Source organism: Bison bison, unplaced genomic scaffold, assembly GCF_000754665.1.
Source record: "Bison bison bison isolate TAMUID 2011002044 unplaced genomic scaffold, Bison_UMD1.0 scf7180017864068, whole genome shotgun sequence".
Classification (NCBI taxonomy): domain Eukaryota; kingdom Metazoa; phylum Chordata; class Mammalia; order Artiodactyla; family Bovidae; genus Bison; species Bison bison.
This window is the reverse complement of record NW_011494640.1, coordinates 4,686,411-4,701,399: the sequence shown is the minus strand read 5'-3', so window position 1 is coordinate 4,701,399 and position 14,989 is coordinate 4,686,411. Positions and strand designations below refer to the sequence as shown.

Genomic DNA, 14,989 nt, shown 5'->3' with positions numbered 1-14,989 from the left:
TGTTCCTTAATTGATCAAATGAGCCTCTGCAGGTTCCGCATATTGCTGGCTCCCAGTGCTAATCAGCGAATACTGGCTATGATGCCTGTCGGACTCACAGATGGGGAAGGGGGACCTAGCTGCATCTGGCTTAGCCAATAAGGGAAACAGTGGCTCATGATCTGTAGAGTCTACTGATCAAGCAGGCTCTGGGGTGGGCTTAATCCAAAGATCCCATTTCTTTCTTTTTCTCCACTCTGCCTTCCATGAAGTTAGCTTCGTACTAAGACTCCTTGAGGTTGTAAGACGGCTGCCAATAGCACCTGTTACCAAATCAAACTTGAGTCTACTTGCCTGCGCACAGTAAAGGCAATCTACCACCACGAGGCTGTGGTGCAGGAAAGTGCAGTGTTCATTGTAAGGTACCAGACAAGGAGTCTGGGGCAGCTAATGCTCAATGAACCTGTGCGGACATAGGGCACCACATTCTCACAAGTTTGGAGTGGAAGCTGTCAACATAGTCTATAATATCTCCTTGCTAACAATTTTAGTTGCCCACTTACATATATACTCTTATTATCCTAATCATTAACTGCTCAGTTTTGTACTTGGGAGGAGCCCTGCTGTGTTCTGCTCAGTTTGAATATGGCTGATTCTCTGTTTAAATTCTTACCAGCTCTCCCGGCTCAACTGGCTATTTTTGCCACTACATGTTCACATTCTTTGAATCATTCATTCTTGAGCCAGGCTCTTGTGACTCAGGGGAGGCCTAGGTGACTACAGCTTTTCTACAAACAAGAGGCAGGCAGAGAGTATGGGGAAGGAGTCTGTCCCAGGAAGGTCCCATGGCCTGACACACCCAGGACCATGAAGGGTGACAGCGTATTTTACCCATAAATGTGCCATATTTGTTTTGAGCTAAAAACACTTAAAGCACAGATGATGTAAGAATGGCATCCTAATCTCCCCTTTCCTTCCTGAAAATAGGAAATTAAAAACTCCCATATGAAAGAAGCCTTCCATGTACCAGAACAAAAGTAATATTCTTATCAAAGACAAAACTGACAGTTGGGACTGAGAGAATTCTATACAAACAGACTTTGTTAAAGTAATTCTTATCTTCCTTTAGCCTCCCCACACAGTTTAGTAACTTTTCCACAATTGCCCGTCTTTTTTAAACTAATATAAAAGCATATATGTTTTTCTGTTTTTGGGGGGTGTTCATTTCCTTATAAGGGTTCCAATGTCATATAACATTCTTAGAAATTTGTATGTTTTCCTCTTGTTAATCTGTCTCACGTCAGTTTACATCTCAAGCCCAGTCGAAAAACCCTAAGAGGGTGCAGGGAAAAGGTTGCCTCCCTGACAGTTGCAATATGTCTTTGTCAACATCCAGAAAGGGCCCACAAGCCTGTGCCTTTCCCAGCATTCCAAGCAGCAGTCCTATAATTTACTCTAATTGGACCCCTTTGAGTCACAAACCACCAGTGATGGAGACCAGGGGCGTGGAATGTGCTGATTGTCTTAGACCTCCCAGGGGCCACCTACAGATTCGGGTTGAATTAGCTTCCCCTAAAGTGAGTAGATTGCATGAGAGAAGGCATATGATATGAGTGAAAATTAGGTTGTTTTAGTAAAGAAGTTTATTTAGTAAGGGCTTCCCTGATAGCCCAGTTGGTAAAGAATCCGCCTGCTTTGCAGGAGACCCTGGTTCAATTCCTGGTTCAGGAAGATCCACTAGAGAAGGGATAGGCTACCCACTCCAGTGTTCTTGGGCTTCCCTTGTGGCTAAGCTGGTAAAGAATCCACTTGCAATGCAGGAGACCTGGGTTGGGAAGATCCCCTGGAGAAGGGAAAGGTTACCCACTCCATTATTCTGACCTGGAGAATTCCAGGTCGCAAAGAGTCTGACATGACTGAGTGACTTTCACTTTCAGTAAGGAAGCATGGAATGCTGAGGAGATAATCAACATGTACATTCTCAGTATTGGTTTTTTCCTTTTTTAACACGTCACCTACTGATGGATATAATAATGTGCATGTTGGCTCAGACAGTAAAGAATCTGCCTAACAATGCAGGAGACCTGGGTTTGATCCCTGGATGGGAAAGATCCCTTGGAGAAGGGAATAGCAATCCACTCCAGTATTCTTGCCTGGAGAATTCCATGGACAGAGGAGCCTGGTGGGTTACAGTCCATGGGGATGCAAAGAGTTGGACATAACTGAGCAACAGACACTTTCACTTTCACTGATGAAGATACACATTTTCCCAGTCTTTCACTCTTAAAAACAGTACTACCATGAACATCCTTAAAGATACACGCCCTTTTGCACAGGATCCCCAATACCATCTTCAAGCTTGCAGTATACTTCTCTCTCCATGTTTGAGGCCCCAAGAACAAGCTGCCTGACACCTTCACTGTCATGGCCTGAGTAACAAAGACAGAAATGAGTCAGGGTGGCTGTCCAGGAAAAAGTGAGGCCTGATTCTCACTGCACAGAAGCCTGCACGGAGTACTCCCCGAGGGCCAGAAATCCTGGTCAGAGACCTTCATTGGTGCAACTGCCATGTGTTTTTAGACTAATTCTGTGAAGTACAAAGACTAATTAGCTCTCTGATACACACCTGACAAATAACAGTGAGACAGAGACAGAAAACAGCAATGCTCTCTCATTCAAAAAGTTGATGGGAGGGCTTCGCAGGTGGTCCAGTGGCTGAGACTCTGTGCTTCCTATGCCAGGGGGCCCCAGGTTTGATCCCAGGTTTGATCAGGGAACTAGATCCCATATGCTGCAACTAAGAGTTTGAATTTGGAAAAACAAACAAACAAACAAAAAAAACAAAAATAATGCTGCAGTTAAAAGATCTTGCATACTGCAACTGGTAACAACTAAACAAATATTTAAAAACAAAAAACAGGGACTTCCCTGGTGGCATAGTGGAAAAGAATCTGCCTGCCAATGCAGGAGACGCAGGTTACACGAGCCACAAGTACGCAGCCTGCAAGCTGCACTGGTTGAAGCCTGTGTGCCTAGAGCCCGTGCTCTGCAACAAGAGAAGCCACTGCAATGAGAAGCTTGCGCTCCGCAACGAATAGCCCCTGCTTGCCATAACTAGAGAAAGCCCACCAAAGCAGTGAAGACCCAGCACAACCATAAATAAACAAATAAAATTATTTTTAATAGAACTTTGAAAGAAAACAAAAAACAGAACAACAGCCAAAAAAAAAAAAAAAATTGAGGGGAAAGAGGGACATAAAATCCATAGCTATAACAAAAAAAACTTTCTACATACTGATTTAGTCATACCTCACACATTTTGGTGTTTTATTTTTACTTTTACTCAATTAAAAATATTTCCTAACTTTACTTGTTTTCATTTGCCCCACGGGCTACTTAGAAAGTGTCCCATATATTTGAGGAATTCCTAGATATTTTATTGATGACTAATTAAATACCTCAGATACTGTACCTGTGTGTTTTCAACCCTTTGAAATTGATTGAAGCTGGGGGATGAGTCTATCATAGTGAAAGTGCTACATGTTTTTTTTAATACAATCTGACAATCTCTATTTTTCACATAAAAGTATTTGGTTCATTGATGTAAATAATTATTAATATGGTTAGATTTCAGTTTACCGTATTGGTTTAGTTTTCTGTTTATCCCATCTGTTCTTTTTTTCTATTCATCTCTTCCCTGAGTATATTTAGTCTGCCATTTATTTCATCTATTTTTTTAGCCAAACTTCTTGGTGTTGTTTCTAGTGTTTTGTTTTGTTTTTTCTAGAAACTGGAACATTCATCTTTAACTTACCCATGTAATGATCTCAAGCCTGCCTACCACCACCTGCATGCTACCTCCTACATGTGAACTGTCTGTCCCTCAGTCACAGCATTTTTCCAGTCACAGAAGCTATTCATTCAGGCATTCATCTATCAGGTACACTTAATGAGCACCAGGATATTGCAGGAAGGAGGTGCTAGTTCTCAAACGAAGTGTAAATGGAAAAGGATATGTTTCCTTCTGGGCTTCCCCAGTGGCTCAGCTGTATAGAATCCACCTGTAATGTATGAGAAACAGGAGATGCAGGTTCAATCCCTGGGTCAGGAAGATCCCCTGGAGGAGGGCGTGGCAACCCACTCTAGTGTTCGTGCCTGGAGAATCCCATCAACACAGGAGCCTGGCAGGCTACGGTCCATAAAATCGCAGAGTTGAACACGACTGAAGCAACCAAGCGCGCGTGGTTCCTTCCACCACCAGAAGTGTCAAGGCAGTGCAATCATTATCTCTAAGACTGATATGAAATGATGCTGTCACTGGAGAAAGTAAGGCCATTACAAGGATGAAGGCAGACTCTCCTCAATCATGTCCCAAGCAGTTCCAGTCAGCTCGACTTGAATGCAAACAAGTCAAGCTTCCTATACAAAATTATTACCTGAGAACAGGCAGAAGTCATTGAACTAGGAAAGCCAGAACGATTATGGGTGACTTGGAGCCAATTTTCCACACTGGTATATCTGAGGATGGTTTAAGAGCATCTTTAAAATGATGATTGAGAGGATTTTCAAATCATAAGACCAGTGCACAAGATCCGTATGTGTCAGGCTGTGCACAGAGGTGCTTTTTATAATGGCATGCTGCTGCTGCTGCTGCTAAGTCGCTTCAGTCGTGTCCGACTCTGTGCGACCCCATAGACGGCAGCCCACCAGGCTTCGCCGTCCCTGGGATTCTCCAGGAAAGAACACTGGAGTGGGTTGCCATTTCCTTCTCCAATGCATGAAAGTGAAAAGTGAAAGTGAAGTCGCTCAGTCGTGTCTGACTCCAGCGACCCCATGAACTGCAGCCTACCAGGCTCCTCCGTCCATGGGATTTTCCAGGCAAGAGTACTGGACTGGGGTGCCATTGCCTTCTCCATTATAATGGCATAAAAGTCCCCAATTCAAACTACCACACAATTGCACTCATCTCACACGCTAGTAAAGTAATGCTCAAAATTCTCCAAGCCAGGCTTTAGCAATATGTGAATCGTGAACTTCCAGATGTTCAGGCTGGTTTTAGATAAGGCAGACGAACCAGAGATCAAATTGCCAACATCTGCTGGATCATGGAAAAAGCAAGAGAGTTCTAGAAAAACATCTATTTCTGTTTTATTGACTATGCCAAAGCCTTTGTGTGGATAAACTGTGGAAAATTCTTCAAGAGATGGGAATACCAGACCACCTGACCTGCCTCTTGAGAAACCTGTATGCCGGTCAGGAAGCAACAGTTAGAACTGGACATGGAACAACAGATTGGTTCCAAATAGGAAAAGGAGTACGTCAAGGCTGTATATTGTCACCCTACTTATTTAACTTATATGTAGAGTACATCATGAGAAACGCTGGACTAGAAGAAGCACAAACTGGAATCAAGATTGCAAGGAGAAATATCAATAAGCTCAGATATGCAAATGACACCACCCTTATGGCAGAAAGTGAAAAACTAAAGAGCCTCTTGATGAAAGTGAAAGAGGACAGTGAAAAAGTTGGCTTAAATCTCAACATTCAGAAAACTAAGATCATGGCATCCAGTCCCACCACTTCATGGGAAATAGATGGGGAAACAGTGGAAACAGTGGCTGACTATTTTTTTTTTTTTTTTTGGCTCAAAAATCACTGCAGATGGTGATTGCAGCCATGAAATTAAAAGATGCTTACTCCTTGGAAGGAAAGGTATAACCAACCTAGACAGCTTATTAAAAAGCAGAGACATTACTTTGTCAACAAAGGTCCATCTGGTCAAGGTTATGGTTTTTCCAGTAGTCATGTATGAATGTGAGAGTTGGACTATAAAGAAATCTGAGCAGAGAAGAATTGTGGTGTTGGAGAAGACTCTTGAGAATCCCTTGGACTGTGAGGAGATCCAACCAGTCCATCCTAAAGGAGATCAGTCCTGGGTGTTCATTGGAAGGACTGATGTTGAAGCTGAAACTCCAATACTTTGGCCACCTGATGCAAAGAGCTGCCTCATTTGAAAAGACCCTGATGCTGGGAAAGATGGAGGGCAGGAGGAGAAGAGGACGACAGAGAATGAGATGGTTGGATGGCATCACTGACTCAATGGGTATGAGTTTGGGTAAACTCCAGGAGTTGGTGATGGACAGGGAGCCCTGGCGTGCTGTGGTTCATGAGGTAGCAAAGAGTCGGACATGACTGAGCAACTAAACTGAAAAATCCCCAACATTTGGGTACTGATTGAAATAAAGTATGGTTAATCATGGGCTTCCCCGGTGGCTCAGATGGTAAAGAACTTGCCTGTAATGCAGGAGACGCCAGTTGGATCCCTAGGTCAGGAAGATCCCCTGGAGGAGGGTATGGCAGCCCACTCCAGTATTCTTGCCTGGAGAATCCCATGGACTGAGGGGCCTGGAGGGCTACAGTCCATGAGGTTGCAAGAAGAGTTGAACATAACTGAAGCAACTGAGCATGTACATACGCACGGTTAATCATATATATGGGACTTCCGAGGTAGCTCAGTGGTAAAGAATCCATCTGCCAATGCAGGAGACATGAGTTCAATCCCCAGGTCAGGAATATCCCCTGGAGAAGGAAAGGGCAACCCACTCCAGTATTCTTGCCTGGGAATTCCCATGGATAGAGGAGCTTGGCGGACTGTAGTGCATGGGGTCACAAAAGAGTCAGACACGATTTAGCGACTAAACAACAACAAATTACATATACGTGACACTATTTAGCCTTTTGAAATGACAGTGTCTGTCTATAGATGTTGACATGGAAAGATATCCACAATATATGGTCCAGGGAGAAAAGCAGGTACTCGAACACTGCGTGGTGCCATCTGCATGAATAGTTAATGGTAGAGCAGACCTATGGTAGGAGCCATGGCAACCCACTCCAGTGTTCTTGCCTGGAGAATCCCAGGGATGGGGGAGCCTGGTGGGCTGCCGTCTATGGGGTCGCACAGAGTCGGACATGACTGAAGCGACTTAGCAGCAGCAGCAGGAGTCATGGACCAGGGATTGTGTCTGGTTTTGAATACTGTCATATTCTAGAGCATGACACAGGGATTTACATATTCTAGGCCATCAATAAATATGTGTTAAATATAATCAAGATTTTGTTAAAAACCTTGAAGGTTAACCCCCTACCTGTTAATAATAGAATAGTCGGTGATTTTTTTTTCTTTTTTTATTGTCTTTATTGTCCGTTCTTTTTCTGCAAGAAATATGCTGAGAAGAGGACTGACCGCTGCCTTCAGAATTACACCGTAATGAATACATACATTCCTCTGTAAGCACACACTGGGTTTTCAGGTCCCTGTTGTCTGTGTTGCTGCCTGAGAGAGATGGAGGCCAGTGGAGGCTCTAATGAAGCTTTAGTGACTGCATTTTGTTCTTCTTAAGTTTGCCTCGCAGACAAGCTAGTGACTTTCTGATGTTAATCTACCAGATCCATGACCAGAGCGGGGAAAAGTGCTTAAAAACTCAAAATTCTTAGAATTCTTCCTGAGGATTATAAGGCTCCATGAGGACATGAGTTTCTGAATCCCATTCCACTATCCAAGCAATAAAGATAAGTTCATAACTATTATGTCACATGTCAAGTAAACATCAGATGGAAGAAGAGGAGTTTTGAAAGACTGCAAGTGGGTAAAAATTCTTTCTACTGCAGGAATCACAGAAATGGTAACACAATGATTATTCTCAAAGGCTGAAATAGAAACTTTCATCTCAATAAAACCCCTGAGATTCCCAGATTAGAGAATGGCACAGAGTTCAGGATAAGCCCAAGTGAAAACATTTGAGATATTTTATGTGTATCTTTATTTTGATCCTGCTCTGACTAAAAAATAGAGAAAAAAAAATTTAAGCTTGCTTGCGAAATACATTAATAAAATATTTTTTAAGAAGTCACAGATGCTATTGGGAAGAAGAGAGAATTAGCTTAGGAGAAATAATGTGAAGCCAGGGATAAGGTTGATACACAAAATGCTTGTAATGAAAGTTCTACACAGTTGCTAGTTACGAGCCACAGTTTGAGCTTCCTAGTAGCCCATACAAAGAAAGAAACAAGACCAGCTGTTTTACTCAGGATGTCTGTGAGTTTAAAAACAATCATGTGCTTAATTCCAAGACCAGAAAGGCATCTCTTCCATGTGTTTTCATAGGGAACAAGGGGTCCCATCGAACACACAGATCTGTCAATGGAACACATGTTTCCATGCACTCACTGAGCCCATCTTTTTGAATCCTTGATCCATCCCTCTGGGAAAGAGAAGTTCCAGCCAGGATCTGGTCTGAGCAAGAAATGTTACAATAAGATTCATATTTAGTGGTCAGCTTATCTTACACCAGTCCCCCTGTGAACATTGATCATGAAGTCACTGATGTCCATATGCTCAAACACATATGTCCTAGATCTTATCAATTAGGGGACTAAGGGGAGGCTGAAAATGCACAGAATGAGACGTATAGGTAGAGGAGCAGGAAGTCCGTGGTGAGTGCTGGCCCTCAGGTCCACCCCATGGACACAGCTGACCTTCTATTTGATATTCTGTAAAGTGGAGCTTGCTCTGAGTCTTAACTGAGGAATGGAGATGACGCCTGTGAATACTGTCCTTTCATCCCCTCTGATCTCGAGGTGCCTGGCAGGGAAAGTGTGCCTGGTTGCTGAGATCTGTACATTCATGATGTCCTGGAGAGGTATGGTCTCATTCTACTTTTAGAGCTCCCCTGGTACCGTTAGAGCTTCCTGGCCACTCGTGACCAGCATCATCCTACCATAAAGCTGGATCTGGAGAGACTCAGGCTCAAGCTCCAAGTTGATACAACCAGGTGGATTTTTTTTCTCATTCTTTTATTTTTTTCAATTATAAAAGTATGGCAATACATTTAAATGAGACTTGGAAAATATAGAACAAAGTTACATACAGTTCCACTATATATTACAATTATTTTTGAGTAGATAAATTAAGATTTTTTAATTGGAATTTCAATATCAAACTCTCAAAAATTAATAGAATATACAGAGAAGTAGAAGGATATAGTAGACCTAAAAAGCATCATGAACCAATTCAACATGATTAAGATTTATACAATTTTCACACAACAGCAGGATACAAACTCTATTCAAGTTCCCATAGACTGTAAACTAGGAGACACTGGAACATATCCAGGGTGCAAGAATTTCATGGTCTAAAGGTATTGAAATCCTACAGAGTCTGACTAGGTGGATTTTTAAAGGAAGACCAAGTTGAGTGGCTTTGAAGTTATTACAGCACAGTTCAGCTGTTGTTCACTCCCTGCCCCACCGAGCCTCAGATGCGGACAGAGCCTCCTGGAGCCGCCTGGAAGCCATGGCCCCGGCAGCGGGTGCAGATACCCTCTTTGAGGGTGCAGGTCGAGGCTGCTTTTTGCCAACACTGTGCTAAAGATGCAGACGTGCAAGCCCTGCTCAGGGAGCCTGTCAGCTGCTCCTGGATGCTAATTAAGCAGGGTGGGCTAGCGTGCACCCTTCACCCAGATGTCCTTTCAGCTGTTGCTCTCGGGTCTTCTATCATGAGCCCCTCAGTGGATGTGTGGGGCTGGGATGGGGTAGAATGGCTGAAATGTGGCTAGGTTTCTGCTGATGGAGGGGGTGCCTCTGTGCCCTTCCCCCATCCACCCAGATAGTGCAGGTGTGCCCTGAGGGCCTGCCCACCACTCCCCCTGACACCGCTGTACCATCGTGGGCCCCTCGGGAGCACTACAGGGGCTTAAGTCAGGGTTTCTGGTTCAGCGTCCTCTCCCAGGCTTCTTAATGAACCTTCATTAGACCCTAGAGTTCAGGTAAGGCTGAGATGCTTAACCCCCAGAAGAACACCTGCTGTCCCAGAGATCTGCACTCCCAGTGCCCTAATGGGAACCAGCGCTGGCCAGGGAGAACACAAAGGGGAGCAGAACATGCCACCCGAAAGTGTGCCACTTTGGTGTGTGGATTATTTTGAACTGAAGGCGATTAAGACCTTGAAAACTTAGGAAAACCTTTTTACCTCTTCTTTAACTGCCTGAAAAGTGAACACGTTAGTCGCTCAGTTGTGTCCAACTTCTTGTGACCCCATGGACTGTAGCCCACCAGGCTCCTCTGTCCAGGTGATTCTCCAGGCAAAAATAGTGGAGTGAGTTGCCATTGTCCTTCTGACCCAGGATCTTCCTGACCCAGGGATTGAATCTGCTTAGCAGGCAGATTCTTTACTGTCTGAGCCATCAGGGAAGCCTAAGAGGTTTTTGAAAGGAAGCTTGTATCAAAAAGACAGCTCTTACCAGAGATAACTTTTTTCTAATCTGAGAGACTTACCGGCCTGGGTAATATCTGATGCCAACCATCTGCTCTTCCCATCTTCCTGTGAATGGCCCTCATCCTCCTCTGGCACCCCAGAACCCTAACCCTTTCCTCAGCTCAGGATGGCAGCAAAGCCTCAATTGGCCAACTGCCTTTGTATCTTCTGTCTTTGTGGGGCTCCAGTATGCACATAATTTGTTTTTCTCCTATTAATTTGTCATCTGTCAACTTAATTATTACACCAACCAAAGAATCTAGAATGGAGGAAAAGAATCCTTTTCTTCCCCAGCAACGAGGAGATGAGCTTCTAGCACAAGGGAGGGAGGGGAAGGAGGAAGGAAGAAAAGACTGGGATGAAAAAGAGGGAGAAGAGAAGAGAAAGAGGTGCCAGCAACTCAATCAACATTACTCCTTGATTTCTAAATCAGCACTTTTCTATCACTCCTCCTCCCAAGCTCTACTTGAGCAAATACGTGTGCTAAGTCGCTTCAGTCGTGTCTGACTCTTTGTGACCCCATGGACTGTAGCCCACCAGGCTCCTCTGTCCATGGGATTTTCCAGGCAAGAATAGTGGAGTGGGTTGTCATGCCCTCCTCCAGGGGATTTTCCTGACTCAGGGATAGAACCCAGGTCTCCTGCATCTCCTGCATTGCAGGTGAATTCAGTACCACTGAGCCACCGGGAAGCTGAGCAAATATAAAGAAGCAAATTGTTTCAGAAATCCTAGTTTCACTTTATGTCTCCATTGCTAAACCAGAGACATAAGAGCAAGCCTGTTTGTTTCATGATTTTTAGGGCATGAACAGAGGGAAGGAAGAAATACTCTTGGCAGCCTACCGCTTTCTCTAAGGCCTTCGTAATTTCCTGTTAATTTAAGACCTGAACTTTTGCCAGGTAAATAACACAGGTAAAGATAAACTTCACTGGCCCTGGACTCTGACCTTTGTTGAACGCCCCGCCCCCTCTCCAATCTGGCCTCCATCCCACCGCTGGAAAGTTTGGAACTGTTACCTGGAAATTTTGAGCAGAGAACAAATAGCTGAAGAGACAGAGCATATTGATTTTAGACCAGTGAAAGTATAAAAACACCAGCACATTTGAGAGTTCCTCTCCAGTCAGCTGATAAGTTTCCCTCTCTTTCTCAAAAAGGTAACCCAATGGAGTCAATTTCCCTTCCACATTCTTGATAGGGCTCCCACCCACTCTGCCACCTCCCAGCTTATACCCACCCAGGCTGTACTTTGCCAGCATTGCACAGAACAATTTACTTAGACAAGAGTAATTTAAATAAGTATTTAATCGCTTTTTCTCCCTATTGTTGAGCACACCTATATTTCTCTTCTTGTTGGAAGGCTTCCTCTAACAGTGATTTCAAAGAGGGGCTGTATATGATAAAGGGGTTATACCCTTTATATAGCTGATAATCTAGCTAGAGATCAAAATCTAGGTTCCAAGTTCTTCTCTTTGATACTTTAAAAATATCATTCAACTATTTTCTTAAATCCAGTGTTACTGTTTAGAAATCTGAAGGCAATTGATTTTTGTTCCTTCCTCACCCCTCCGCTATCCTGTTGCCTGGAGCATAGAGGTAATGGCTGGAGCTTTCGCTGCCAGTTTGAATCATGAGGACAAGATGGAGGAATAGTGATCCAGAATGAAACCTGTGTCTTCAAAGACCCAGTAAAACAGAGCTACGACATCAGCCATGAACTATCCATCTTTAAACTTCTACAACAGAGAAAAATAAATGTTCATTGTGTTTATACAGTTATGTGTAGTCTGTGTCATTAGCAGCTAAAATGAATCTGATTTCATGTATTGATTAAATCTGCATTAGCTTATACTTTCCAGAAATCTGATTAATTTTCTCAGTGAGTTCCTGTTCACCAGATATCAGCTATCTTGGCTGGCAGCGGGTAAACATGAAAGGGACTGAAATTTAGGGTTTATCTTGAGCTCCCTCCTAGTGAGCTCAAGGAATATGAGTGGGCATAGGAATGGCCTCTGGCATGACAGTGGGAATTTGGCAACTCCCCATGTGCCACCACGCTCCACCCCCATCAGGGGACTTGTGGGCACACTCTCCCCGCACGACTCTTTTCATGAGCCAGGCCTTGTGGTTGGAATGCCCTGTTCCCGCCAGGGGAAAGAAGGGACTGCTAGGCTGCAGGTCTGCTTGTCCGTACTTCTGCCCTCAGCCTGATGTTACCATCTGGGGCTGTTTTCAGTGCCATGGGAGGCGGGGTGGGGAGAGGCTGGAATTGGGCAATGATCTATGGAGGCCTCTGTGGGGTGAAAAGAACACATCACAAGGCGATCGATCACTCAGCCTATCCCTCTCCAGGGCACCCAGCTCTCATCTGGAAAGGGTTTCTGTGTCTCTCCCACACATGTGGCCTCCCCGCTGTGGCCGCCAGGAAGGTAGGGTGGGGGAGGGCACATTTCATGGTTTTAGGTTTGTCTCTCTGTCCTCTTCAACCTCCCTCTCGCTTCCATAGCACCGTCAGGTCTGTATTCACGGGAGTGTGCCGGCATCTCAGGCACATTACCATCTTGTCAGCCCTGCATTTTTTCATTGTACCAATCACCATCTGAAGCTGATATTTATACATGTATTTGTTTACGGTCTTTCTCTCGAAACCTCCACTAGATCTGCAGCTCCACAAGCTGTCTTCCCAGCACTGGGCACAGTGCATGGTAGAGATGCTTGATAAATCCAAATTGTTGACTGAATCACTGAGCTGGTGCTGGAGCACAACCTGATTCCAGCGCGGGGATTCCTGCTCCATATCTTGTGCTTTTCCCACCAAAGTCCCTGGATCTCCTGGGCAAAAATGGTGTAGAGAAGCAAGAGCTCATATTAACTAAGACCCCAACAATGATATTGGGTCCTTCCCAAAACACTGGCTGAAATCACTGCTGGATGATCAGACGTAGGGCAGGGCTCCTCTGTCCATGGAATCCTCACGGCTTGAGCTCAAGAAAGCTTTGTTTTAATTGAATACACACACAAACTCTCCAGGAAGAGGTGTTTCAACATAACTACAGGGGGCAGGAAACAAGGTAACTACAAGAGCAGTTTGGGGGTTATATGGTGGAGGAGAGAATGGAATACTAACGTGTTCTTGGCTCAAAAGGGCCTTTGGTCTATACTGTCTCATAGAGGGCAGGTAAAGAGCCTTGACCAGCGCTGCCCAATGCCCTAGCCACTCATTTCGTGTGGCTATTTACACTTAATTAAAATGAAATAAAATCTAAAATTCAGTTTCTCAATAGCACTAGCCAGGGCTACTGATTTCCAGTGCTCCATAATAGCCACATATGGCTAGTAGCTATTGCACTGGACAGCTGTTGTTTAGTTGCTTAGCACTGTCCGACACTTCTGCAACCCCATGGACTGGAGCCCACCAGGCTCCTCTCTCTACAAGATTGACCAGGCAAGAATACTGGAGTGGGTTGCCATTTCCTCCTCCAGGGGATCTTCCCAACCCAGGGATCGAACCTGCATCTCCGGCATTGCGGGCAGATTCTTTACCACTGAACCACTTCGGAAGCCATCACTGGACAGTACAGATAATATATAAAACACTTTCATCATCACGGGATGTTCTGTTGGACAAAGCTGACTTAGACCCTCAGAATGAAAGGGAATTCGTTCCTATTGCTGACCTGGCCTACTGACATTCTCTTGTCTTCCAGCCCATCCCCACGTCCCCAACACACACATAGATCAAAACAGCATCCCATCCCCACAGACTTCCTGCTCCACAGGGAGCAACACTATCTGCCTTTACTTCCAGGGCCCTGCAGGTCATAGGATTTATTGAAACGATGAGCCCTCAATACGTTTTTTTTCAAGGCTGAAGGCCCCCAAAGTGAGTCAAGGACCGAAATAAAGGAAGAGATTCCTGCTTCCCTTCTTTTCTCACCTCTGGTGCCCACACACACACACACCCTCCCCAAATTCCAAAGCGGCAGTCAGGGACAGTCCCACCTCCAAAACTTCTGTCCCCACACCACGAGAAAGCCTCAGGAATACCTGCTCCAGGTCTCAGACCAGTCTTGCTTGTGAAGGTACATTTGTTCACATGATAATTTTCTGTCTTACCCCACCTTCGACTCCTGTGCACTTAGGCCAAGTGTGAGCTGCTCAGCCGTGTCTGACTCTTTGTGACCCCGTGGACTGTAGCCCACCAGGCTCCTCTGTCCGTGGAATTCTCCAGGCAAGAATCCTGGAGAGGGTGGCCGTTCCCTTCTCCAGTGCACCTAGTAGGTGTTCAGTAAATGTTGAATGAACCGCTCAGTTTCCCCTTGTCTGCCGCCCGGGGGACCTCGGGAGGCGCCACCCTTAGAGAGCTGGTGGGGAGAAAGCCCCCGCCCAGTTCCCGGCTGAAGCGGGGCGATCCGGCCCGAGGGCCGGGGGTCGGGCGAGGCGCAGCCCTGGAGGCGTGTCCTCCCGGGCCGGGCGCTGCCGCCCCGAGAGGCGGGCAGTTGGCCCGGCAGGGCCGCAGCGGCCGCAGAGGTCGGGCGGCCGCGAGCATGGAGAGGGAGCTGGAGGCGCTGGCCGCCCGGCCCGAGAGCCCGGGCGAGCCGCCCTTCCAGGCGCTGGTGGAGGCGGCGGGCGGCCGCGGGCAGGTGCTGCTGGTGGGCGAGCTATGGGAGCGCGAGCAGAGTCGCGCGCTGCTGTGGG

The 14,989-nt window shown here is 45.6% G+C and overlaps 1 protein-coding gene across 1 annotated transcript in view; it reads left to right on the top strand.

The window, feature by feature from the left end:
- Positions 1-14,805: 14,805 nt before the first annotated feature.
- LOC104986502 (chromosome unknown open reading frame, human C2orf72) overlaps positions 14,806-14,989 on the top strand; it is a 9,657-nt gene continuing 9,473 nt past the window's right edge. The window contains exon 1 of the mRNA XM_010837100.1: positions 14,806-14,984. Within this exon, the coding sequence (XP_010835402.1) occupies positions 14,839-14,984 (146 nt within the window). The 5' untranslated portion in view covers positions 14,806-14,838. The remainder of the gene's footprint in view (positions 14,985-14,989) is intronic.